The sequence below is a fragment of the Filicampus tigris genome, chromosome 22 (genome assembly GCF_054856515.1).
Source record: "Filicampus tigris isolate MCC_2025a chromosome 22, RoL_Ftig_1.0, whole genome shotgun sequence".
NCBI classification, from domain to species: domain Eukaryota; kingdom Metazoa; phylum Chordata; class Actinopteri; order Syngnathiformes; family Syngnathidae; genus Filicampus; species Filicampus tigris.
Genome location: NC_141238.1, coordinates 3,038,198 through 3,064,970, shown reverse-complemented (window position 1 = coordinate 3,064,970; position 26,773 = coordinate 3,038,198). Strand labels below are relative to the sequence as shown.

General features: G+C 45.3%; 2 protein-coding genes across 6 annotated transcripts in view; one reads left to right on the top strand and one right to left on the bottom strand.

Moving 5' to 3' along the window:
* sbf1 (SET binding factor 1) overlaps positions 1-22,517 on the top strand; it is a 33,133-nt gene extending 10,616 nt beyond the window's left edge. For 4 of the 5 annotated variants that reach the window (XM_086021884.1, XM_086021883.1, XM_086021881.1 and 1 more), the window contains 36 exons: positions 1,121-1,226; positions 2,441-2,573; positions 2,655-2,763; positions 3,355-3,468; positions 5,595-5,672; positions 6,016-6,129; positions 6,226-6,354; positions 7,168-7,266; positions 7,350-7,557; positions 7,957-8,069; positions 8,477-8,626; positions 8,751-8,819; positions 8,911-9,072; positions 9,163-9,428; positions 9,809-9,981; positions 10,062-10,135; positions 11,252-11,444; positions 11,570-11,697; positions 11,905-12,080; positions 12,642-12,778; positions 12,925-13,132; positions 13,207-13,403; positions 13,499-13,636; positions 13,697-13,792; positions 14,573-14,647; positions 15,198-15,370; positions 16,010-16,186; positions 16,651-16,752; positions 16,821-17,006; positions 17,151-17,277; positions 17,361-17,491; positions 18,090-18,437; positions 19,061-19,266; positions 19,618-19,705; positions 19,827-19,958; positions 20,282-22,517. In XM_086021884.1, coding sequence (XP_085878010.1) covers positions 1,121-1,226; positions 2,441-2,573; positions 2,655-2,763; positions 3,355-3,468; positions 5,595-5,672; positions 6,016-6,129; positions 6,226-6,354; positions 7,168-7,266; positions 7,350-7,557; positions 7,957-8,069; positions 8,477-8,626; positions 8,751-8,819; positions 8,911-9,072; positions 9,163-9,428; positions 9,809-9,981; positions 10,062-10,135; positions 11,252-11,444; positions 11,570-11,697; positions 11,905-12,080; positions 12,642-12,778; positions 12,925-13,132; positions 13,207-13,403; positions 13,499-13,636; positions 13,697-13,792; positions 14,573-14,647; positions 15,198-15,370; positions 16,010-16,186; positions 16,651-16,752; positions 16,821-17,006; positions 17,151-17,277; positions 17,361-17,491; positions 18,090-18,437; positions 19,061-19,266; positions 19,618-19,705; positions 19,827-19,958; positions 20,282-20,380 — 5,214 coding nt within the window. In that variant the 3' untranslated portion in view covers positions 20,381-22,517. The remainder of the gene's footprint in view (positions 1-1,120; positions 1,227-2,440; positions 2,574-2,654; positions 2,764-3,354; positions 3,469-5,594; positions 5,673-6,015; positions 6,130-6,225; positions 6,355-7,167; positions 7,267-7,349; positions 7,558-7,956; positions 8,070-8,476; positions 8,627-8,750; positions 8,820-8,910; positions 9,073-9,162; positions 9,429-9,808; positions 9,982-10,061; positions 10,136-11,251; positions 11,445-11,569; positions 11,698-11,904; positions 12,081-12,641; positions 12,779-12,924; positions 13,133-13,206; positions 13,404-13,498; positions 13,637-13,696; positions 13,793-14,572; positions 14,648-15,197; positions 15,371-16,009; positions 16,187-16,650; positions 16,753-16,820; positions 17,007-17,150; positions 17,278-17,360; positions 17,492-18,089; positions 18,438-19,060; positions 19,267-19,617; positions 19,706-19,826; positions 19,959-20,281) is intronic. The other variant, XM_086021882.1, reaches the window with a different exon arrangement.
* A 656-nt stretch (positions 22,518-23,173) lies between these two features.
* Positions 23,174-26,626, bottom strand: LOC147126490 (E3 ubiquitin-protein ligase Hakai-like). The gene is made up of 6 exons (XM_086021886.1): positions 26,476-26,626; positions 25,646-25,816; positions 25,470-25,573; positions 25,314-25,397; positions 25,156-25,229; positions 23,174-24,882 (listed from the first exon to the last, which is right to left on the bottom strand). The coding sequence occupies exons 1-6, from the start codon at positions 26,486-26,488 to the stop codon at positions 23,922-23,924; spliced, it is 1,407 nt and encodes a 468-aa protein (XP_085878012.1). The 5' UTR covers positions 26,489-26,626; the 3' UTR covers positions 23,174-23,921.
* Between the last annotated feature and the right edge of the window lie 147 nt (positions 26,627-26,773).

The following is a 26,773-nucleotide window of genomic DNA, read 5'->3' as shown; positions in this document are numbered from 1 at the left end:
CTTGAATAATTTCAACTAATATCCATGCCGGATCAGATGAAGAGAATGTTGCATTTTTTCTTCTGGAATAAAGTTGCCACTTCATTACACAAACACAGGCCAAATGCATATTGCAGTAGGGATGGTTTTCCATCTTTTACTTGCCCTTGCTAAATATAAAACAATAGATCCAAAATGTTGATGTTTGAGACTGAAGTTCCATATATATTGTACCTCATGATCAGTTGTTAAATCACATGATTGTGTTGCTCAGCGCTTGCCTGCTGTTACTGTTGAAGCTATGGCTGCTTCTGCATCATGGTGTTATTTTTGCACCTTCGCAAATCACTGCACTTAATACAAACTCTCCTCCAACATTATTTACCTTGTTTCGTTGAACTTTATTTTAAAGGCCGTCAACTTCAATGGCCTTTCTTATTCTTTCTCTTATCCGGTAGTTTAGCAGCGAGATGAAAAGTGAGCACTCTTTTACCAAGAATTTGGGATGTTTTCATTTGAACCATTCATTTTCCAGGGTGGAATGATTGAAGTGATGAATTCAATAAATTAAAAAAAAAAAAAAAAAATCAAATACAAGGGTTGCACCATTTACATTTGAATGATATACAACTAAATGTTGCTGTTTGAGCAATACTAGTTTTTGCATCTGTATAAGCATAGCAAGTCATCAGATAAGAGAACCTTGCTGTTTTCGAGTGACACATTTTCACCTGGCCCCAAATGAACCAACAGTGTGCATCTAATGTTATTACACCCAACTGTTAGACAACAATGGGAAACTGTCTGAGCATCACACTTTCCATATCAGTGGGATGTCTGCCTTCAAGATCCATTGATACGGCGGCCCCGGTGTGGATTAACTGTGAGGTTGGCCTTTTGATCCCTGTCCGCCGGTGTCCTCTTTGCGATCAGCTGGAATGGCTTGTTTGTCACGTACCTGCTAAGCTTCTGGAATTCTCCGGCTCTATTGTGCCGATTCACGCTTCTCTTTGGAACCCACGGCAAATTGCTCTTTCTCAGAAATGACACGTGCCTTGTTTTTGTTTTTTTTCCTAACAACACACACACACATCCCCTTGTAACGACTGCTATTTCTTCTCGCCTCACCTTTTGTCCGTAGCGGACCATCACATTAGGCGCTGGAGACCGCCAAGTTATCCAGACTCCCATCAATGACTCCCTACCCGTCAGCGGCAGCAGCGTGGCGCAGCTGTTCAGGCAGCTCGGTAGGGACAATTGTAACGCGGCAACAACACTACAACACCAACATTTCCTGATTTTTATCTTGGGGCTTTGGTTCAGCTGTTTGTGATTACCAGGCAGTGTTTCTCCCGCCCCAACTGTATTATTTACAGTGGTACCTTGACATTGAGTCTTTCAGATAAAGGGTAAGGTTGCCTGGTAAATTACTTTGCTTTGTGTTGCAAGCCAAAATTCTAATTACCGCTTGAGTGATGTGAGCCAAACATGCAAATACAAAAGGAAGACACTTGCCAGGCACTACATTAGGCCAAAATGAACATCCAGAAGCTCACAAACAAGACTAACCAGCCAAGTTCCTGATGCCATTGAGTAGGCCACGCCCCCTTAAAGCGGACGTCAACCCCCAAAATTTACTTAGTGTTCTGTGCGCCTCCACTAAGTTATAAACACGGCATTCTGATTTAATCTTGCATTCGTGCAATATGAGTTAAGCAGCCAAATCCACCCGTTTTTATCCATCTCAGGGCGCGGCCATTTTGTCACTTCTGTCGACTGAAAATGACATCATAGTTGCTCAGGTAACAACCAGTCACGGCTCACCTGTTTTCTGAAGCTGAGCCATGATGAGTTGTTACCTGAGCACCTGTGATGTCATTTTCAGTTGAAAGCAGGTGACAAAATGGCCGTCCCCCGAGACAGACAAAAACTGGCATAATTTACTGCTTAACTCATCCCACAAACACAATATCAATCAAAATATTGTGTTTACACTAGTGGAGGCGCATAGAACACATTACTGTAAAGGAAATTTTGGGGTTGACGTCTGCTTTAAGGGCACACAGCTCAGGTGCTCAGTTGCTGCGACTTCTAGGTTGTCCCAATGTTCAGTAATTATTACGCTTACAAAACCAGTTTCTTTCTTTACATTCACATTTATTTTATACAAAACAGTGCTGTATTTGATGTGGAGACTCAAATGAATTCATGAGATTTCATTTCAATAGGAAATATTGATTTGATGTGCACTACAAGTTAATTGAGTTACTTGCTTGGTCCCGGACTGTATCGTATTTGGACAATTTCAAATGTGCTTTCACATAAAGAACAACAGTACAACACTGCTAAATCATAATGACAAAATACCCAAACAATCATCATTTCGCACTGGATACGGGAATGTTGTCCTTTTTTTTTTTTTTTTTATTCCTAATGACACTTGTGCCCTGCTCTCCTCCAGGGATAGTCAATGTGCTGTACCTGTTCTGTGCCGCCCTGACGGAGCACAAGATCCTGTTCCTTTCTAGCAGCTACCAAAGGCTAACAGACGCCTGCCGGGGATTGCTGGCTATCATGTTCCCCCTCAAATACAGGTACGTCCTCTCTTGACATGAGACCCGGCGCTCGTGTCGTGTTTTGAATTGCAACACTGCGCAATATTTGTCTCCCCACAGCTTCACTTACGTTCCCATCCTGCCTGGTAAACTCCTGGAGGTCCTGAGCACCCCCACTCCTTTCATAATCGGCGTCAACTCGTTTTTCCGCTCTGAGACACAAGAACTGGTGGGTTCCCTTCATTGTAATCGTATCATAAACAATATTCCGTTAGTCATCTATTTATTAGCAATCTACTTGGATAGCTACCGCCATGCCGAACATCTGTACCTACAGTACGTTCACACAGCGCAAAGATCATTATTACCTCATTCCTACCTACCTACAATACCTACTTATTTGCATGCTAACATACTGTATGCACAGTACAGCACTAACCTTACATTTCTAAATACTTGCAATACCGCCTATGGTACCTCCATGTATGTATCGAATTACATGTTCACCTACAATATTCCCTGCTTACTTGCATAACTAACAACCTACTTGCCTTGCCTACAGTCCTTTTCATCGCGTTAACTCCCCTCCAGCTTTACTCAATCCATTTGGCAGATTTGTGTAGGCAGGACTGTATTCCTTCAAATTGTGACGCTCGAATGGAAGCAATGGCTCAAATGTACGTTGCGCCATCCGCGTGACCAAATCAAAGGCTCACACCAAGTAAATGCCGCTTTCTTTCAGGTTGGACGCCGACATGAAATCTGTATTTGATTTGAAACTGGTTCAATTATTGTTATTTTTTTGGTCTGTGTGTTGTAGTTGGATGTCATCATCGCTGACTTGGACGGTGGCACCGTCACCATCCCAGAGTGCGTTCACATCTCCCTGCTGCCCGAGCCGCTCCTCCAGCAGACTCAGACTGCCCTCTCCATGGTAAGGGAACGCGTGTAACAGTATGAAAAACTTGCTTTGAATTTATCAGCCAAATTCATATCTGGTTTCATGGTGTACCGGAAGTAGAAAAGTTCCACGATACCTTGGCCTGAGAGGCCACGCAATACCACGTGTTTTCAGTGATGCTGTTTTTTAAGAGAGAAGGTGACAGAGCTGGCTGCAGGTAGCACCCTGTGTGCCTGCTCAGCGCTTTCTGACTCCTCTGTGTCGAAAGTGGGCGTCGTCTGTTTCTACGTCTTTGCAAGGCTTGGAAAAAGACACAGTCAAGAAATGGCCTCATGAAAGAATAAAGGAAAAGAAGTGGTAAATGTTTAAAAGCTGAGCTGCGGTGTCAATATTTCTTTTTGTTTTTTGTTTTTTTTCCCAAGAGGCTTTTTCGAAATGTTCCACCCCTTTGCCGCCATAGACAGGATTTGAAGTGTTGAGCTATGTCATTGGCATTGTAACACATTCTCTTACAAAAGTGGGATTTATAAGGAGACATTTACAAGTGTCTCACAATTTCGCCAAGTATTTTTAGCTCATTTGTAAGGCTTGTTATTCTATTTTTAGGTAGTCAGCATGATGCCTTTCCGTTCTTACGCAATGAAGAATAGCGACCGTTTCGCTGTGCTGGTCAATGTCTTGGTCCAATGTAGCCACATAAAAATGGCCTTCTACCACATGAGGCTATTTACGATATCTCCACCTTGTCATTACACAACATTAGGCAATATGAAAAGCCACTAATTCATGGTGAACCTTTATCTGAATCACTAACCCGTACAACAAATGGCATCTTTTGAGATCTTACCACAAGTGCATGTGTTTTGTTTTCACCTCACGTTCTTCTCATTTTTAGGAATTTCCAATGGATTACAATTTGCCCAACACACAATCTCTGTGTTTGAATAAAAATTTGGTGTGACAATCGAGTGACTCTCTTCCGCAAACTATGCCCTAAAAAATATCCTACTGTTGAACTTTGCTCTGTGAAATATTTTGGTCAGAAAACATTGCAAGTGGGAACAAATGTTTGTGGACAAAGTTAAGTCATCTGTAGTTTTTAAACAAGAGAATGAACCCCGACCCACTATTTGACTTTTATAATGCTGTGATTATAGTCACGCGGCAAAAACTCGATTGCCAGCCTGTCGCACACATTCTTGCCCCTAAATTTGAAATGAATTTGATTTCTGAGAAAATCCATCTGTTACTATTGAAATGAATCAGCAATCCATTAGACCTGTCGGAATGAGTATATTATGTGTCCAAGTTACCCAGGAATTCATACCTAACATTTGTTTGACAAACATTTTATTCCAACTATATGAGCATTAGTGTTAATAAAATGGAGGCTCATACCTCCCTTCGATCTCACCCATCATTTTCTTTCTGTCGTTCTTTTCAAAATCAACACAATATAAGCAAACGCTAACGTAAGAGGCCTGACATCCCCAACACAAAAACACAATTACGAAAACAGGAAAGGCGATGATCATGTCTCTGATAGGCAGCTTTAATTCATTAGCTCGTTGGTAAGGTTTTCATGGAAAAGATGTAATCTTGTGTGCGGGATGCATACAGCGGCCATGATGCTATAGATTGTTGGTAGGCAACCCTAAAGCTGGGCTTACCTGCATCCAGGAAGAGAGATGGGCCCATCATGTTCTGGATCTCCTGGCGCCATTGTTGCGTCAACACAGTCTAATCAAATATTTGCGACTTCAGACCTAAACGTTGATCATATTAATGTGTTTTCTTTTAAGAGGGATTATTGCGACCCGCTTTCATTGGCATTTTGGTATGTTGTTTTTTTTTTTGTTTTTTTTTTCCCTAAACACCAGTTTCACTTTACATAAAAAGTCTGAATAACATGTAAAATTGTTTTGTTATTTCCCCCCAAAATACCTTCCCTATTACGGTAGATACCTCCACTGTAATATACGGGAGAGTAGATATTTTCCACCCCTCTGAAAATAATTACTGAAATACATAATTTGCGTGTAAAAATGTGGTATATATGAAGAACACATTGATTTGGCATGATAGCGAAGGTTCCAGATCTGTGAAATGGATTGAAATGAGACTGTTGGTTGATTTGGCGGTGTGTTTCTTGTTTGCAGGTTTTGGATCCTGAGCTGGAAATTGCTGATCATGCCTTCCCACCTCAGTCCTCGCTACCTTCAGCACCCAAGATCCAGGTGAAAATCTGTAACCCTACTGTATGCACTTTTTGACATTAGAAATTGTAAACAGCAAAACCCAAAGTAAATGTCCGTGTGCACACCGCCCCAGAAAACGTACTTCAAAAGATTATAACCACAGTGATGTATCACATAATTAATGGTTGGACTGTATTTGGAGCTTCACTCTCCTAAAGGAGGAGAAGACAGTTGAAGGAATTACACTCGCAGCTATATTCATGATCATTAAAAGGTGATGATTACATCTTTTTGATCGAAATTGATGGACCTCACTTACGAATATCGATTACACCGTGTGGCATGTTGGGACTTAAGATGGACTGTGATGCGTGTGTCTCAGGATAAGGAGGTTCGGGCGATCTTCCTGTGGCTGTTTGCTCAGCTTTTCCAGGGTTATCGCTGGTGTTTACATATCATCCGCATTCACCCCGAACCAGTTATCCGCTTCCATAAGGTATGACGGAGGCCCCTCCATCCAAAATCAGGCATTGTTACACAAATCGAACATCAGAATGAAGATTTTGTGCTGTTGTTTCCCCCACCCCCCCAGGCGGCCTTCCTCGGCCAACGAGCACTGACGGAGGACGACTTCCTCATGAAGGTGTTGGACGGCATGGCGTTTGCGGGGTTCGTGTCAGAGAGGGGGCCTCCCTACAGAGCAACGGATTTGTTTGATGATGTGAGTTTGCGGGTTTGGAGTGAATTTACTTCACTTAACCATGTTGTTATCCCAATTCATTGAATTGCTCTCTGTCCTTGACAGACTACAGGGGTTCAACATGTGCTTGGGCCTACATTCTATCATTGTCATCAAGCTGCAACCTACTTTTGATAGTCAAATCAAGTCATTTTAGCCCCCAAAAGATGTATGCCATTTACAACATCAATACACATACAGTGAACACTGCATATTTGTGGTGTTGTATTCATTTTTTGGAACCTTTCCTTTGTTTTTTGCTGAAAACTCACCATCTGCCATCTGGTGGCAACTTGGTGTCAAGGGACCAAGTTGAAGTGTGTCAAGACTCATTTATGAGGATACAAGTAGTGTCTTGCCGGCATCAGTAGGCAATTACAGACTTTTTCAGGGGGGCATCCATTTTAAATCAGAATCTTTAAGTGCATTTCAGAACTCATTGTTAAGGAATAGAGGAGTCTGCAAGTAAATTTCATGATTGAAATGACATAAAAGGCCACTTCACATAGATATTTGACTTGTATTGGTGCATTTGGAGCGCAGTCTGAAGATGAGTATGACAGCTGCATGTGTGAAAATAATTACTGCACACATGAAGGATCACATTTGACTACATAAAACACACGGGGGAATTCTGTCCTGGGTCGCATTTACCCTTCATCTTTCTTGAAAACAAAATTGAAATAAAAAGCCAGACGTCGGATGTGCATTAAATATTTGTGAATAGTATATTTCTATGTATGTATTTTTGTTTACACGAAGAAAGGAATTCTCAACTCTCCCCTGTTCCCACAGCTGGTAGCCAATGAGGTGGAGAGGATACGGCAAGAAGAGGCCTCGCCACACAAAGTCATGAATCACATCAAGGAGTTGGCTGAGCAGCTATTTAAAAATGTATTCCTCACGTTAAAATACCCTTTTTTTTTCTCTCCGTAATATTTGTGTGTAACCACTTTTGTGTCGGTTTCTCTGTCCAGGAGAACCCTTACCCGGCAGTGACCATGCATAAAGTCCAGGCGCTGTCAGAAAACGGCCAGAAAGCCCCTCAGAGTCAGAGCCCCTTCCCTGGGCTGGACGAAGTCACGGTACAGCTCTTCATCGACCACGCCACTGCCAAGCTCAAGACGGCGCCGCCGGTGGTCAAGGCGGAGGTCAAGAGCATGGTGCCGTCCGGACCCCCGTTGGGTGAGCTGCGTTTAAAATGTACAATGACGTGAACGGGCACTCGAGAAGTGTCCCGACTGACTTACTTTAAAGAAGACGTGTGGATTTTGTTCAATATTTCCCATCGGATGAACAGATACGGAGAACCAGTGTCCTGTGGGGCGTGCATACGGATAACCACAAATAAACATTTCTTTGATGATCGCATCATATTTTCCCATTGCATGGCCCTTAGAGGATTTCAATGACTTGTGTAGCAAAAGGCTCCCCAACTCCTGCTTGTAAAGTTTGTAGAGGTGGATGGTAATCATCGGCACTTCCTGCCTCCAACTTATCCCCCTGTCTCAGCGTGTGTTTAATGGGCTTCGTTTTGAAGTGCCACGGTGATAAATGAGCCTCACGCGTGTCCCGTTTCCGCAGGAGACATGGTAGACCGGAACAGCAACGCGATGGCCAACAGTGCCCGTCGGCTGGAGGTTGTCCGGAACTGCATCACATACATCTTCGAGAACAAAATGCTGGAGGCCAAGAAGGTAGTACTAAGGACTCATTGACAAAAGTGCACTTTTTAAGTTGTGGGAAAACAAAGTTGGACAAAAGTGACTGTTTTGTGCTCCTCACTTTGACGATTCACAAACAATTTTGATGAAGCTCTCGTCCTGTAGCTTTTTTCAATTCTGTGGCTGCTTATTAAATGTCTGTAATTTGAGTAGTTTGTTGTTTACTCTCCCCCGTTGCACAGTCCTGTGTTTTTGATGCGTATGCTCGCGGCCAGGAAGTGTTTTTCACCAAAAGTATTTACCGCTATTATGAATTGCGTGAAATGCGGCCTGGTTTTTGCAGTGTGCCGTGTACTTGTTTCGATGTAGAAAAGTGGAAATCAAGTGAAGCCAGTACTGTGCTACGTAAAACAAAACGTCTTTGTGCCTTCCTCTTGCAGCTGATGCCGGCTGTGCTTCGGGCTTTGAAGGGTCGGGCAGCTCGGGTGTGTTTGACCCATGAGCTCAATCAGCATGTCTTACAGAACCGGGCAGTGCTGGATGACCAGCAGTTTGACTATGTCGTCCGAATGATGAACTGCACCTTACAGGTCTGTAACCAATTTTGTAAAACCAAAAAAAAACAAAACTGCCCATGGCCACTCGTTGTGGTGATGTGATATGCAGCGTTCCCCATTATACATATAGCAAGCAGCATATTCTCTTCCCCTTTAGGACTGCTCGCATATGGATGAACATGGCATTGCCGCGGCCCTTCTCCCATTGGTCACAGCCTTTTGCAGGGTAAGTTGATCTATTATTACTATTTACTGACCAAAGCCTCTCACCATGTGTCATGTGGATTGTCACTGTCATGTCTTTGTTGGTCTGACAGAAATTAGGGGCAGGCATCACTCAGTTTGCATACAGCTGCGTACAGGAGCACACAGTGTGGACCAACATGCAGTTCTGGGAGGCCATGTTCTACAGCGACGTCCAGAACCACATAAGGGCACTTTACCTGGAGACAGAGGACGGAGAGCATCAGAACCACACTGTGAGTATGATAGTTAATGGTCAGTTGACCGTTCACAAATCTCATCAGCGCCCATCATTAACGCGCGGAATTTACGCATTTTATCCTCAGGAGCAGCTGGAGGGATCAGGCGGCGGGCGGGAAATCGGCGCCCTGGAGCTGGCGTCGGAGCAGAGCCGCCTGTGGCCCACGCTCGGCAAGGACATGCAGACGGAGCGCGTGCAGAAGGAGGAGAGCACCGTGTTCAGCCAGGCCATCCACTACGCCAACAGGATGAGCTACCTGCTGCTGCCGCTGGACACCAGCAAGAACCGCCTGCTCAGGAGCTCGGGCCTCGGGGACGTGGAGAGCGTCAGCAACAGCTACGTAACCAACAGGTATGCATGGGATCGATGCCTTGAGGATTCACATTCAGTTGAATGGGAAATCAATGATTAATTGTCATTCGGCAGCAAATTACACTACTTCCGATTACTTATTTAGATAGTTATTCAGTTAAAAAACTAGTTCACGTGGTTGCATGGACAATAAAAGTTAACAATCACGGTACATTTTTTTTATTAAGACACTTTAGGAGTGAAATTAGGAATAATTTGAATACATCTGTGTCCATCCTGGATAGAGTTCTACAAAAAAAATGGATTCGCGTTTCTGTCAAGACTATTGCATTTGCAACACAAGTGAAATAAAAAAAGGGGTATCTGTCTAATAGATTTCAGGTCATTGCAAATCACTGCCTCTTTTTTGGGTCCGGTAGTATTGCAGGGAGCATGGCCGAGAGTTACGACACGGAGAGCGGCTTCGAGGATGCCGAGAGCTCTGACGTGGCCAACTCGGTGGTGCGTTTCATCAACCGCTTCGTGGACAAAGTCTGCAATGAGAGCGGCGTGACCAATGAGCACCTGAAGGCTCTCCACACCATGATACCGGGTATGGGTGTCGTTCTCCATATTCAATGACTTGTGTAAAAAAGCGTCCTCATTTTCCACGCCTGTGTTGTTTGATGGCAGATATCGTTCAGATGCACATCGAGACGTTAGACGCAGTCCATCGCGAGAGTAAACGACTGCCGCCGATCCAAAAGGTAACCAATTCCTATTTTTACGCGCCACTGGAGAAAGGCCACGCGGAGCGAGCCCGGCCAGCCCCGCCTACTTCCCTTTCCACCAATCCCTACCGCTCAGACCCGCGGTGTCACACCAGGTATGTCTGTGACTCGCAAGGACAACCGAGCAAAGCATGCTGGCTGATGATTGCTCACCCTGGTGTGCCGTTTTCCGTGTCTTGAGCTAACGTGCGTGCCTTCATTTCGAAGGGTGCCGTCAATTGGTGTGATGGAGAGGGATGGGGGGCTGAGCTCCGTGTAAGCCAAATTTATGGTAAAAAAATACAGTCCAGTCATTTGAAATCGTGTCATGCTGCTGAGCTAAGCCAAATGTAAGAATATTATGTATCAGCTCTAAAAGACAGATGGTCACATTGTGGGTATTCTTGAAGGATGACACACCCACTGAACAAAATACGACATTCTAATGTCATCAATGTTGATATATATATATATATATATATATATATATATATATTTATTTTTTTGCTCATATGGCCTAAAGCCAGCTGTACTCGCATGCTTGTAAAGCATGAGGATGTAATGAGTGAGGGGGTTCTGAAACATATATATATATATATATATATATATATATATATATATATATATATATATATATATATATATATATATATATATATATATATATATATATATATATATATATATATATATATACACACACACAGGTTAATTATGTACCTTCAATTTCATTGTTTTGCCTGTTACTATATGTGGTTGGCATGGATACATTAACAAAAAAAGTTATTGGAAAGTAAAAAAAAGGATTGAAATTGGACAATTTTTGGCCGCATACCTGATAATCGATCTCTCAGCACGCTAATGTGCCACGGCACCCTGGTTGAGAATCACTGTAATGGAGTATATCGAGGAGGGAATCAGAGTTAAGCAGCAGGCGCACCTGCTGATTTTGAAAATGCGCTGCTCAAAATGGTAAGGCCTTAGTGCTAAAACGCATGCTTGCTGTTCTGTCGTCCGTTTCTCCGCTTTCCTTGGCCTCGTTTGTGTTCCTTCTGCTTCAGCGTCATGAATCCCCCTCGTCTGGCTCCCTCCCTCTCTCTTCTCTGCACCCAGCCCAAGCTGCTGAGGCCGACCCTTTTGGCAGGCGAGGAGCTGGTGATGGACGGCATGCGCGTTTACCTCATCCCGGACGGACGCGAGGAGGCCACGGGGATGATGGGAGGCCCGCCCCTGCTCCCCGCGGAGGGAGCCATCTTCCTCACCACCTACCGGCTCATCTTCAAGGGCACGCCCACCGACCCGCTGGGTGAGGGACTCCACTGGACACGTGCGATGTGCAATCCTGACTCGTGGCTACCGTGCTGTTTATAGTTACTGTTACTGTGTGCATGGAAAATAAGTCAATGTTACTTTCCTGCTTCCCTACTGCAGTGGGCGAGCAGGTGGTGACTCGTTCCTTCCCCATCGCGTCATTGACCAAGGAGAAGAGGATCTCTGTCACTTTACCCATGGAGCAGTTTGTTCAGGAGGGGTTACAGCTACGGTCCTGCACCTTCCAGGTACTGTTGGACCATCAACAATTTCAATGTCAATCATTTCCTGTAGAGGTATTATTAGCTTTTGACTTGAATTTAACCCGCTCAACCTTTCGGGGATTTATTGCGTTTTGTGTGTTTGTCAATTTCTCCCCGATTTTTGCTCTAGTAATGACAGTGCATGTTGTGCCTGACTTTCCTGTAACACTTTGGCACTCTGTCCATTCTTAGCTCATGAAGATTGTGTTCGACGAGGAGGTGGCGGCTGACCTGGCGGAGGTTTTCAGGAAGCACATGCACAAGCTGCGCTACCCCCAGCACGTGCAGGGAACGTTCGCCTTCACCGTCGGCCAGAGCGGCAAGCTGGTGGTGGAACACAAGACCAAGGACAAAAACCAGTCACTCAAGTATGTATATATTTCACTTTCTCTTTCTTTGCAAAACAATCACATGCATGCATCCATGGTTTATATGTTGGATGGATGGATAGGTAGATATATTTGACTTTTATAATGATCATTTCAGAAGATGTCAATTGAAAGCAAAAGTCAACCCAAAAATGTTCTTTACAATTACATGTTGTATGCAGACCCATTCTGCATTCTGATTGATACTGGGTTTGTGCAATATGAGTTCTGCAGTCAAATCCACCCGTTTTTGTCCATGTCAGGGGCACGGCCATTTTGCCACTTGCTGTCGACTGAAAATGACATCGCAGTTGCCCAAGTTTCTGGTAACAACCAATCACGGCTTGCCCGTTTCTGAGACTGAGCCGCGACAAGTGGTCCTGCATGGAACATATTATTGGAAAGATAGTTTCATGAGTTCTTCCTCAGATTCTTAATAATTCACTCGGAAGTAAAAGGACTTTGCGCATATAACGAGTGGCCAAAAGTAGTAGAGAATTGTAAGGCGCTAATGATACATGTGTGGAAACCGAAATTTGAAGACGTCGTTGCTTGTCTCAGGACACTTTCCAAAAACCTGGTAAAGACTGCCAAGCGGACCATCAACCGGCAGTATGTGACAAAGAAGAAATATTCCCCGCCTACCTGGGAGAACAGAAGCAGCTTCCAGTCGGAGCTGGAGGAGGATGAAATTTCAGGTATGCTGATAGTAAAACTCCCTTGGATCGACATTTCATAATTGTCAACCCCTGCCGAATTCCCATTGAAAGTTTCCGCCGTCAAACATTCCTGTAATTTTCCAAGCCTTGTTTGTTGTTTGTGGCTTGAATTTGTTTACATGCAGTTTCAGAGGAGGTGGAGCAGAGCTCCCTTACGCTGTCCTCCACCATCCGCTCTTCAGACAGACAGACCATGAGCAACGTGGTGGAGCGCGCGTGCTGCCGCGACTACCAGCGCATGGGCCTGGGCACCCTAAGCAACAGCTTGACCCGCTCCAAGAACGAGCCCTTCCGAATCTCCACCGTCAACCGCATGTACACGGTGTGCAGGAGGTACGTAAATCGGACGGCCGGAGTTTTTGCCCTGCGCACGGAAGTGCTTCAGCCGGCGTGTGCTTGCGTCGTAGCTATCCCGGCCTGCTCATCGTCCCGCAGAGCATCCCGGATTCCACCATCCAGAGAATCTGCCGCTGCTACCGGCAAAATCGCTTCCCGGTGGTTTGCTGGCGGAATTCCCGGACCAAGGCTGTCCTCCTGCGATCGGCGGGCCTGCACGCAAAAGGCGTGGTGGGCTTTTTTAAATCTCCCAATGCCCCAACGTCAGGTAAGTTAGGACACAGGGTGAATGATTCTTTTAGCCTTCTTAGTTGTCATGAGTAAATTGCTTTCCTCGCTGTGTGTGTGTGTGTGTGTGAGCAGTGCCCTCCCAGGCGGACTCCACCAGTCTGGAGCAGGAGAAATACCTGCAGGCCATTATCAGCTCCATGCCCTCTTACAGCGAGAGCAGTGGCAGGAACACGCTCAGCGGCTTCACCTCCACCCACATGAGCGCTTCGGGTGGGTACGACTCAAAATGACACTCAACGAGCCACTGCTGACCGCGGCTTCCATCCACAGACTCGTCGGATAAACTGCGGCAGCCAAAGATCGGCGCTCTGATGAAGCAAGTGATGGGTGCCAAGGAGGACGTGCCTGGAACGTTCAGCAGAGGAGGTGAGACGCGTGTGTTTTGTGCCGCAAGCCCACGGCCCCTCTGAAGTGTGACGTCAAATCCGGTCATTATGTAGCTGAGGCTTGATTTACCCTGTGCGGCTCAAGTGACACGATTCCGATTTTGTATTTATTTGTGCTTTTAATTGGCACAATTGGTTAATGAAAAAAAAATACATGGTATTGCTTAAGAACCTGATATGTATGTATGTGCCAATGTGAGTGCAGTCCAGATAGACATATCGGCCCTTGTAGTGGTGCCTTGACTTTCAAGTTCATTTTGTTCCGTCACCATTCGCATCTCCAATCATTCCCCGTTCGAATGAATGTAAACGCATTCATCTATTCAAGCGCCCCAAAAAACATAACACAAAAACAAAAAGTGCGCATCATGATTATTTATGCTTCAATTAATTTCATTGTGTTACTCCTGCTGTTGTGCCCGCCTTGACCACTTGGGGACAGTATAATACAGTCATGCAGACAAACAAATGAGAGTCACCACTATGAGGGAGTATTGTGCTATTGTCTGTCTGTGTCTGCTCTTGTTGTGCTCAAAGGGTTATAACACCATTGAAGACATTTTTCATTTTCCGCCAAACTGCTGCTTATTGTGAATTGAAGTCAGGTCACTTGTATCTGAAGGCACCACAGTATAAGCGTTAAATCGGAATCAGGAACTTGGACCTGCGGTGTGTATCCAGCCTGAGACTGCACCACAAAAGGAGGCTCAATGGTCTTCTTTTTTTTTTTTTTGTTTGTTTGCCTGTCATTTGACCTCAGCTCTTGGTCAAAGGGCGAAAGTCATCTCCCTCTCTCAGCCCAAAGTGTCTGGCAAGGCCAGGAACTCTACCAGAGGTACAGTAGGCCACGCCCACCATCTCCCTCCCCTCCAACTAATCAAATCTCTTGAACAGAATCGTCCGTGTGTCTGGCGTCGTCCCTGGTAGTGTTGTGTATCTCTGGACTAATGGTCTCTTCGTTACTGTTTGTGTCAATCAGAGTTATGCTGCTGCTGTGTGTGTGTGTGTGTGTGTGTGGGTGTGTGTGTGTGTGTGGGTGTGGGTGTGTGTGTGTGTGTGTGTGCGTGGGTGTGTGTGCGTGCGTGCGTGCGTGAGTGTTTGCACGCGCATGCTGCCACTGCAGCTCTACTGTCCAGCGTCCTTGTTGTCATTCCACTTTTGATTCTTCTGTTTTTCCAATGGCAAGAGCTGCATCAAACTACATGAAGCAAACTGGTTTCGGGTAGTTCTCGTTCACGTCTCTCTTGTTTAGCAGCATGGCTATTATTAGGTTGATGGTTGAAAAACTGTGTGGCTGACTGAAATCAAAGACTCCCTGATTACGTGAAAGGTTCGGTTTTCATGTCATGATTAATCGTTTGTGTGTGGGGGCGTGTGTGTGGCAGGGAAGTGGGGAAGCATCCGAGGCAGCGGGCGTCTAAGCGCCTACAACCCGGACGTGGGGACGCGTCTCGCCGGGAAAGAGTCGCCGCAGCCCAATGGCGGGCCGAGCGAGGCGTTGTTCCTCCGCCAGCACAGGGCCTACCTCTACATCATTGGGGACAAGGCCCAGCTTAAGGTGACTAGTAGTAATTACAGACATTTGTAGGTACTATAGGCCGTGATGATCATTTTTAATTTAGGTGAATTATTTGTCTATTTGAAAAATGTATGAGAGAACTAAAATATCTTTCATTTCACTCTCATGTGGTCCAAATACATTCAAGTATCAATACAGTTGACATTACTAATGCCTGTAAATTCCACAAGATGGTGGCAAAGCACTTTCTCTTAGACAATGGCCTGACTAAATGCAGCTCCTCCCCTCACTTTAATTTAGTTCCTTGGCACCATGGTGCCACAAAAGCGATATCTTTATATTGGGCATTGCTTTGTCCTAAACACAAAAAGGGCAGATGTGAGGTTAGTCGTTGAATAATGGCGGCTGGGTTGGCAAAAGAAATCTGCAAATGCGTCAATGCTCAACCTTTGTTTTTTGGCAAAGCAAGTGAGAGTGAGAGTGAAACCAAAATATAACCGATAGAGCCAAGCAAATTGTGCAAGAGCTATGCTATGCTATGCTATGCTATGCTATGCTAAGTGGGCCATATCGAAGCATTGAGGGGTACATCTTTGAGCTACTTTCCCACAATACTTTTACCTTTGGGAAGCAACATTCTTGTATCATTGGGACCATGGTGTGTTTTGCGTATTTCAGGGTGGGAAGCAGGACACCTTCCAGCAGTGGGAGGTGGTGCCCATCGAGGTATGCGACGTGCGGCAGGTGAAGAACAGCTTCAAGAAGCTGATGAAGGCCTGCGTGCCCAGCTCCGCCTCGTCGGACTCCAGCACCAGCTTCCTGCGCTGCCTGGAAGAGTCGGAGTGGATGGCGCTGGTAAGTTATTGCCTGGATAACTTGCACTACTGACAGTGAAACCTCGGAAGTTGGGGGCGGGGGTTGCTCGATTTCACGCATGTATTACATTAGACCTTACATCAATACACATTTAGCTTTTGATCTGTCCATTTTAAAAATCAATCCCATGTTTCTGAGCTGTGAACATGTCAGGAGTTTTACTTGATTTCAACCTCATTTTTTTCAGTGCTTAACGTGTGTTTTTTTTTTCTTTCCACTTGTGAGAATGTTCACAATGTACCGTTAGTCGTACTTTATGTTGGAGACAGTCTGAGCCTGGAAAACATTCATTCACTTTGCATCAATTCTAACGTGGAAAAATGGATTTTGGAAGCGCCGCAGACGTAATTGTGAGGGTCCACTGCTTCCGGACTATTCTGCTGATTTATTTGTTGATACAAATCCAAAGCCTCAAGACGCAGCATTTGCGTTTGTGTGTCTAGCTGCACAGGGTGCTGCAGGTGTCCGTCCTGGTGGTGGAGCTTCTGGACACAGGATCATCCGTCATGGTCAGCCTGGAGGACGGCTGGGACGTCACCACCCAGGTTTGGAGGCTTTGTCAACAAAGCCGTCACGTCCTCCGCGAGCTCACAAACGAACTTGCCGTCTTCAGGTGGTGTCCTTGGTGCAGCTGCTGTCCGACCCTTACTACCGCACCTTTGACGGCTTCCGGCTGCTGGTGGAGAAGGAGTGGCTGTCGTTCGGCCACAGGTTCAGCCACCGCGGCGCTCAGACGCTCGGCAGCCAGAGCGGCGGGTTCACCCCCGTCTTCCTGCAGTTCCTCGACTGTGTGCATCAAGTGCGTACTGTAGCCAAACAATTTCCAGCGCGTTTGCTCTCATTCGGGTGACGGCTGAGCTGGAGCCTATCCCAGCTGACTTTGGCCGCTCATCGGTACCGCTGTGCCCCGCTTAAATCTGTAGTTGGATCCCTCCTTCCTCAGATCCACCTGCAGTTCCCAATGGAGTTTGAGTTCAGCCAGTACTACTTGAAGTTCTTGGCCTATCACTACGTGTCCAACCGTTTCCGCACGTTCCTGCTTGACTCGGACTACGAGCGCATTGAACTTGGTACCGTCTTCGGTCACGGCAATTTTTGGTCACATTTTTGTCGACTCCGTTCTCGTTTGACCGAAGTTTGACGCGCATTGCAGGAGTCCTCTATGAGGAAAAAGGCGAGAGGAGAAGTCCTCAGGTGTGCAAGTCCGTGTGGGACTACATCGACCGGCTCAACAAGAAGACGCCCATCTTCTTCAACTACATGTTCGCGCCTGAGGATTATGAGGTTAGGACACTTTTCTAAGACTTGCATATGAGGCTGCAGTTGTGGAAGATTTTTAGAAGTGATTATTCTACCGATTATCCCCTTGATTAATTTGATGATGAAAAAAATATATATACATCAATTTTTGCATTTTAGGGCTGAGTGATTTTGAAAAATAATACATTCATACCATATGATTGAAAAATAATTGCATGTTAAATCCCAAAGTATTTTGTAACAAACACAAGCGATCAATGAATTTGCATTCAAATAAACAGTCTCCAATTTATTCTACATATATAAATAAATGTTTTGGCCTTATAGGTTAGGCTCACGATGAAATGAAGGCAAAAAGTCAGTAATCATGAATCAGATTAACAACAATAATGCAAACAAATCTGTGGCTCTTTCACTTTTCAGGTTTCATGGCACAGTGATTTTCTAACATTCAAAATAAAACCTCTAGCAACTGAACCAAAATGAAACTTTTTTGTTTGTTTTTGTTTCCAAAATTGTCGAATTGAATTTGATTAATTGCTCAGCCCTATTTTGCATTATTATTGTTATGTGAGGGTTAATAACACTGATGCATCAGGAGTGGTGTTGATGGTGTGCGCAGGTGCTTCGGCCATACACCTTCATCTCCAACCTGAAAGTGTGGGACTACTACATGGAGGAGACGCTCTCAGAGGGGCCGTCGTACGACTGGGAGCTGCGGGGCCGCCAGGAGCGTTCAGCGTCGGAGGAGGCGGCCGACAAGGCCGACGGCGGCGCCCCCAAGTCGCGGCGACGCGCCGTGTGGCCGTGTTACGACAGCCTGAGCAAGACCTTGCCCGACGCCATCACCAAGCTGCTGCAGGACCTGCAGGCGCTGGAGGGCGAGCTGGGCCAGGCGTCGGAGAAGTGGAAGGACACGTGGGATAAGATCAAGGCCGCTCCGAGGAACGAGACCAAACTGGAGAGCAAGGTCAGACCAAAAAGTGTGGGGCAGGGGGACACAGCCTTATTCCAAATTGGATTACATTTTTGAAGACATGCTTTTTGCCAATTCATTTAATACTGGTATCTATCAATGTGGAAAACAATGAGATACAAATGGCAATCCATCAGTCGAAAGTACCTTGTTATAGATAACAGCCCTTCGCTTTTCTTTTTGCAGCCTTATTAATCCAACTTGTATTTAATGATTTATTTAGAAAAAATATTTAAATTTATAAAAGGCTTGAGCAGAATGCCTTGCGTCAGTATTCAGACTCCCGCCGCCCCCAAATTGTTGCTTTTCTAACTTAAATGTTCAAATTCATCAAAATTCTACACAAAATACTCCATAATGTCAACACAAAGAAAGGTTTTAGGAAAAAACATTTGTTTATTGATCACAAACAATTGAATTCTATCGTATTTTGAAATGCATACCAGGCATCCGTACTGTATGTTAGCTTTTTCCAACTTTGGTTGAATACCAACATTGCCTCAACATTCTGCATAATAAAGATTGGAAAACATCTTCTTGTAAATCTATTAAATACGATTGTCGTAAGTTAGTCAGAATTCTCTCCCCACGCGTGCCCTTTCTTGCTCCTCCCTTAGCCGTCATTCTCCAGCTCGCTGCTCATGTCCTCCAACCTGAGCCACCAGCGGCGTTCCCAGGGCGTCTACCTGCAGGAGAGCGGCGTGGGCTCCTCCATCAACTTGGCCCTGGACTGCGAGGCCAGCGCCACATCCACGCCGGTGGCGGGTCGCCCGAGCACCAGCACGCTCTACAGCCAGTTCCAGAGTACCGAGAGCGAGAACAGGTACGTGTGTATGTATGCAAGGCCTGGGTGATTAAGCCATATAAATTCTGCAACAACAACAAATGCAAAGCAGCCACATCGCAAATCCTCTTTCCCCAATGAAAAGAATGGGAATACCATGACAGTAATCTGTTCCGCCCTTCGAAACGCTGACAAAAAATATCTGTATTGTGTTCTCAATCAGATAAATAACACTCTATAGTATGATACTTTATAAAAGCATACCATAATAATTAAATAGATTAAGAATTACAGTTTGTGGTCCATGACTTAACGCTTCATGCTTCAATGCTCATTGAAATTGCCCTCCTGAGCATCTGTTGCTTTTGCTTTGTTCCTGTGTGGCGCTAGGAGTTTCGAAGGCATTTTATTCAAGAAAGGCGCTCTGCTGAAACCATGGAAACCAAGGTGGTTTGTGTTGGACAAGACAAAACATCAGGTAGGACCGGAACAAAGAGTTCGACAATGGAGTTGTCATTGTAGTCCTGATTTAGCGTGTTCATTTATGGGAGACATTTTCTGCTAATGTTCTTTTTTTTCTTCTTCCTCGTGTAACGCAGCTGCGCTATTACGAGAGCAGGCAGGACAAAGAGTGCAAAGGCATCATCGAGTTGGCCGACGTGGAGTCGGTCCTTCTGGGAACGCCCGCCATGGGAGCGCCCAAAAACATTGAGGAAAAGGCCTTCTTCGATGTGAGTCACGTTTGCACGTAACAATGAACCGAGTTTGCTAATGCCGAGTGTCTTCACATTTTTTGGGGGGTTTTGATTTTTAATTGAAAAAAAGAACAAAATACACACAAAGACAGTCACAACTGCTCAGTAAGCTGCAATAATAATATTAGTAATTTTTCTCAGAGGATGAAGAATAGATGCAGTGAGTTTTGTTCTAAATTCACCAGTAACCAACCGGTTTTTTTTTTGTTGCCATTTTGGATGAGTGGCTCAACAAACTCTAAAAGTCAAATGAAATGTTCTTATCCTGATCTTTGTCCGCACGTCCGTCCCACCTCCAGCTCAAGACTACCAAACGTGTGTACAACTTCTGCGCCCAGGACAGCCTCAACGCTCAGCTGTGGATGGACAGTGTTCAGAGCTGCCTGTCGGACGCCTAGACGGGAGGCGGCCCAGACTCTTGAACTGCAGTATCTCAGTGTTTTTGGTAGAAAAGAAGAAAACGAGGAGGGAAAAAAAAAAAAACGTCTGCGGACCGACCACACGGAACCATTCCACGTCTTGTGCGACGCGTCCGGCATGAAGATTTCTACCCGACTCTCCTCCTTACTAACCCTAGCCCCCCTCATCTTCTTCCAGATTTAACTTAGAAAAAACTCAGGGGGAGCAATGACGGAGGAGCTGCCGGATCCCATTCGGGGACCACCCGCGACTGTTGATGAAGGATTTTAGTCTCCTTTTTTTTTTTTTTTTTTTTGTCTCTGTCACCACAATCTCAAGAAAGATATACTGTGAAAGCCCATCAGAATCTCCTCGCAAGTGTTTACAAAGTGGACAAAAGTCCCCTTCCCTTTACACTAACCACTATAAACAAACGTGTAAGGGACATTGAAGGAAAAAACAAAGATGTGATATTACGGGATGGAAAAGACAGACAACTGCGTTTATGGAACTTGCCTCCCCAGACACATTTTGACTGAAACTCCAGAGTTCCCACGAAAAATGCGACACCCTGAAGGCAACTCAGGCAAAAGTGGTTGCATTTGGTTGGCTATCCTAGCACATCTCGTATATGAACAGTTAAGTTGATTTGAGCTATTCCTCAGGATGCGGACTGTGCAGTGGCCTTGCTCTGAGGTTCTGGGTTCGAATCCGGACTTCCTGTGTTGAGTGCATGTACTTCAGCTTCCTTCCACATTCCAAAAAACATGCGCATTTGGTCCATTGAAGACGGTAAATTGCCCATAGATATGAATGAGAGTGAGAATGCTTGTTTGTCCCCGCCACTTGCCCAAAAGTCAGCTCGCTGGCTTTGGCTCCAGCTCATTCTACAAACCTAATGAGGACAAGAAGAAATTGAAAGTGGTTGGAACGATGCAGAGATCAAAAAGAGGGGACCTCAGGTGGAACCTTGTTTGACATCTTGTGATCAAAAGACAGAATAAATTGATAGTATGGTTTATAAGGCCTTTTGTGAATGAAATTTAGATTAAAATTGCAACACGAGTAAGAAGTGAATGAAATTGTTATAACTCAATTTAATTGGAGCTATTCCTAAGGATGTAGGTAGCACAATGGCCTCGTGTTTCTGGGTTCGAATCCAGACTTCTTGTGTGGAGTTGGCAGGTCCACCATGTGCTTGGGTGGGTTTTCCTTCCTCCCACATTCCTAAAACACAATTTAAATTGTCCTTAAATGTGTGTATGATGGTGGTTTATCTATCCCGATTGACTGGTGACCAGTGCATGGTTTACTCTAATTTCAGCTAGGATTGTCCAGCTCACTCTAATGAGAACAAGTGCTCAACAAAATGACTGGATGGATGTTTAAATGCCATTTGTGATCGATTCTTGCATTTCCCATGAAAATGAAGCACCCCGAAGGCAACTGCAGCATAGCAAAATGAACATATTTGGCTGGTTTTCCCATCAAATCTTGAGGAATTGGTTACTGTATGGATTTGAACTAATCCTCAGAATAGTTAAGACTAGACTTAAGGTTGCATTGAAGTCCCATAAATGTACGTGTTTGTTACATGACCGCGATCCCTCAAAAACCATCACCCGCTCGTTCGCCTGCGTTCTTCCTTTGCGCACACACACACACACACACTTGTTAAAGTCTCTTCCCCACTATGTAAAATATACTGCTGTCTTTGTTGAACATGACTCTCTTTTTCTTTTTTAAATTGTAGATTTTTCTTTTTCTGGGGGGGCCTTTTACCCCTTTTTGTATATACTATCCCAGATTTGTATGTAACGTTTATAGTAGTAATTTATTTAACTTCCCCCTTTGCAAAATTTCCTCAAGCACCACTTTTAAATTCTAGGAATTCAATGTGCCATTGGTTTATTTCTGTATTAATGTGACTAATGCTTTTTTGTACTGTGCAAGTAAACCCCTTATGTTGTTGTTTTTCTTTCTTTTTTTTTTCAAACACAGTTGTCCTTATTCAGTTCCACCATTCATGCAAGAGTGGAAATGTGTGTTGTGAAAGCCAGTGGGCTACTTTTTTTTTAATGGCTGATTGGATCAAACTTGCTAGAATGCAGTTCAAATAAATGTCTGACACATGAAGCCCTAGAAGGCCTTTATCTATCGACATTAGTGATGCATGAAAATGTTGCGCTCGCTAGTGCAAGTGGGAAATTAAACCAAGTAAATCTTCAGTTATCTGTTCTAGCCTTTTTCAGAAAACGCAGTGACTGTTATGAAATGTTGGCTTATGATCATGAAATTGAATTTGAAGGGCTGCTCGAACTTTTTTCTTTCGTTTTCTCCGTGAGGTTGAGCTTCATCGAGCTGAAAATTGCAATTTGTTGGAAGCTTGGGTGTTAAGGAACTTTGTTGAAATGAGTTAAGGGGCTCCATTGAGACCAGTTGTGCTTTGCTGCTAACTTGTGGCACTTTGATTCTACCATGTTGAATTGTGTGGAGGAGCTTTAATGAGACAAAAGTCGTGCTTTGCCGGCATCTTTGTGCCAAGTAATAACGTTCAATTAAGTTGAGAAGCTGCACTGAGACAAGTTTTCCTTTGCCACCATCTTGCGGCATGTACAGGCAATTACAAACAAACTAGCAATGCAATAGTTAATCGTACACACTAGGGCTGGCCATTTTCCCCACTATTGCTTGAAACTAGATTGAGTTAAGTTTTAATATTAGATGAAATTTTATAGGATTAGTTCTGCCCCATCCCATGTAAACACCCTTGAAAAACGACACATTTTCGATAGTGCTAATCACATTTTATTTGTGACATTCAGTTAAAAGCAAAAACTGCCAAAACATACATGAAGTCACTATTCCATCAACCTTGGCACACAAAAAGCTCGACATGTGAATGAAAACTGAACGGAATTTGAATGTTAATGTAATTGATAAAGTACCAGGATAGATGGGTCAGTTGACATACAACATACAGAAAAATTACTTTTAAGCATATTTTTTTTTAATTAAAAAAAAAAAAAGGGGGGGGGGTACTGCTCTTTCCCAAGTCTATTGTCTGCTCAGCGGAAAAGCGAGTAAAAATGTGCACCACAAACTCAAGTGGCAGTCTTAACAAAATACCTACTTAGACACTGCAACCCTGAGGTTTACCATCACATTTGTTTTCATACAAGTGGTACAGCCCAGTAGGGTTGCAAAATTGCCGACATTTTTCAAGTTGGAACATTTCCATGGGAATTAATCAGAAACCGAAGGGTGGGAGCTCTAAATAGGGAACGCAAATGAAAATACTCTTGACTTGTTTTTGCTTTCGTGTTGCAAGCCAAATTTTGACACGTGTACTTTAATTCCCTTGTGCCTGGGCAAGGAGAGCCATCTATTTTGCATGGATTGCTGCTTACGACAAAAAGTGTTTATGCTTGGATATGAGGCATTTTATTATATAGGGAAAGTCTCCAATTTGGAATATTTCCCAAATTAAATACCCATGGAAATATTCCAGTCCTACAGCCCAGTCATTGAGATGGCAATTTACTGATAATAAGGTCTGTAGCGGCCCTGGTCCGGGTGGTGGGGCCCAGGCCCCGGCGGGGGGCCCTGCATCCGCGGAGGGGGCGGCCCCCTGGGAGCGGGCCACAATCCTGGACTGAGACCTCCCGGTTGGTTGAACGGCGGGCTGAGGGTGCCCTGGTCTTCGGGAAACTGCTGCATGGAGTTGGGATTGTAGTGATGAGGAGGGGGCGCGTTTACCGGGGGTCCGCTGTGTTGGGGTGGAGGTCCTGGAGGCGGGTGGTTCATGTAGGGCGGCATTTGGCCCAGGATGTGCCCCGGCGGCGGTGTGATGGGAGGTGGAGCCGTGGACATGGGGGGCGGTGGGGCCTGGTTGTACACCATGTGGGGCGTCCCGGAGCCCTGGGGAGGGTGCTGCATGGGGTGGCTGATGGGCGGCGGCGGGGGCGGCGGCCCGAAGTGCTGCTGCGGCGGAGGCGCCATCATGTGGTGGGGGTGCGACACCACGGGCGGCTGGCCGGGATAGTCCCCGGGGCGGTGGTGGGGCGGCTGGCCCGGGCCCGACGACGAGTCGTCCTGGATGGGTACGGTGATGAGGTTGCTGTGTTTACGCGTGGTCACCGTGGCGATGCGGTATGTCTCAGGGGGTCCGTCGTGCGGCCCAGGGGGCGGCGGCTGCCCGTACGGATCGTGCCCACCGTGCGGGTGCGGGTTGGCCATGTGCACGTGGTTCTTGGTCATGTGGGGCGGGGGCACGCGGAAGCGGTCGGGGACCTCGGACGCCGGGGGCAGGTGCACGGGCTCCGGGCGGCTCGACGACGACTTGGCCGACCTCAAGTGGCGGTGGTTGACGTGGGCCTGGAGATCGCGCTGAGACAGGTAGGTGCGCTTGCAGCCCGACACCACGCTGCACATGTACAGCGAGCCGCGCTGGCACTGCTCAATGCGCTGCACCGGGTCTGTGCAGCTGTACATGGTCAGACTAAACACGCAGACAAAAACAGTTATTTAGGTCGGTCAAATATTTTAAAACATGAGGACAAGGACTTGCGGCTATGCCATTAAAACTTGTTTAACTGTAAAGTACATTTTGGACAGTAGGGCTCAGTTGTATTTAGATTCAATACATTCGCATTTAATCTTTGATTTTAGGATATAATATACTAGACTCAGTAGGTGACAATGTTTTACTGTGTGTAGGAATGCCTTTAAATTGTGAAAAAGAAAAAGCGCACACATCTCCTTGAAATCTCACCCAGGGCACAGCTTCTCTCCTTTCTTCTCATGCAGCAAAGCACATTCGTAGCAGAAGACATGTTTGCACGGAATCTGGTGAAGGTAATGAGGTTAAAGTTAATAGCTACTTTCTTTTCTTTTTTGTTTGGGAGCAGTCTCAAAATGTTGGGCACGCACCATGCGTCCATACAGCTGAATGGGAAGCCCGCATTTGTCACAGAAGTGAATTGGGACTTCATCCCTTTCGCCGATTAAATTCAACTGTTGCCAGGGGAACAAGAGGTGAGAATACATACACGCATTCAAAATCAAGCATTTTAAATTGTAAGATACCTTATAGTCCCAAAACAGTGGCTGTGGGTATCTCCTCTGACCAGCAAACACATCTCCCGCTTTACCCCCACAGTCAAACTTCTCTTGCTTGAAGCCAAAGTGATCTGTGACGTACAAACCAAAATAATTAAGCAAAGATAAGCGAGGTGCGAGGTGGTGGCCGACGAAGCACGTACCGTCTTTTTCTGCAGTTTCACTTTTCAGCGGTGGCCTGTTGCCGGGCCTCTGGGTGCGGGGAGGAGGTTTGATCCTCAGGGGCTGCTTGGAAATGAGCTTGATGGGGATGCGTCTGCGGACGTCGGGACCGCCCAGGCTCCCAGAGCCATCACTTCCTTGGAGATCGTTGTCTGCCAAGGAAAAAATATCGCAATGAGAAAAATTTGGACCTGAGGTATGTGCCACAAACAGAAAACATAAAAGCTTGAGGAGAAGAAGGGAGACAAACTGTGGATCTAATCATAATAAAACATTTTTTAAAGTGCAGAATACCATTTTATTTTTCACTGTGGGGCCTCTCAGAATCCAGAACTTTAAAACCGACAGTGCATGAGATCCCAGTCTCAACTAATGAAATAATAGGTGAAATGTTTAAAAATATATTACGTCAAATGTGTCCTGTTAGCGCTTGAAGCGTCGATGCTAACTGCGTTAGCACTCCGATATGCTTCTTACCGACACTATAACAAAGTAGCAGCTCTACAGTTTGAATATGGGTCCATTTCCCAATTCAAATCCTTATTGCCATTATAGCCCGTAGTAAATGTTCCAGTTGTGGGCTTTTTGTCAACTTTTCTTGACTACTGGGACGGCGCAGCGGCTAGTGGACGCTAACCTGGCCCATGCTAAACGGAACGTTAGCTTCTGAACGCTAAAAACGCGATTCAACACCTTCGATCATCTAATGAACTTAATGTTGCTCCACTCCGAGGCGATTTTTTTTCTTACACAAACAGAAATGAACGTAGAAAACATATTGAGGTGGGGGGAGTGAAGAACTAACACTTACCGCTTTGGTCCATGATCCGAGTGAGCCGGCGCGGTGCATTGTGGGATTAAAGGCAGAGCGAGGGAGGATGGATGCCTTGATGGATGGATGGGAGGAAGGAAGAAGGTGAAGTCATGACTCATAATAAACGTTTTTACGTTGACAGAACCATTATTCTTGGTAAATTATTCCGCGAGTAAACAAGCTGGTTGGGCAAATGCAGTGCATTCATGTAAACGTGCATTCATTCAGGGAGGGGGGAAGGAATGCGTACTAATGGATGCGTATATGCGTACTAACCTTAAAAGAAACTGTAGTG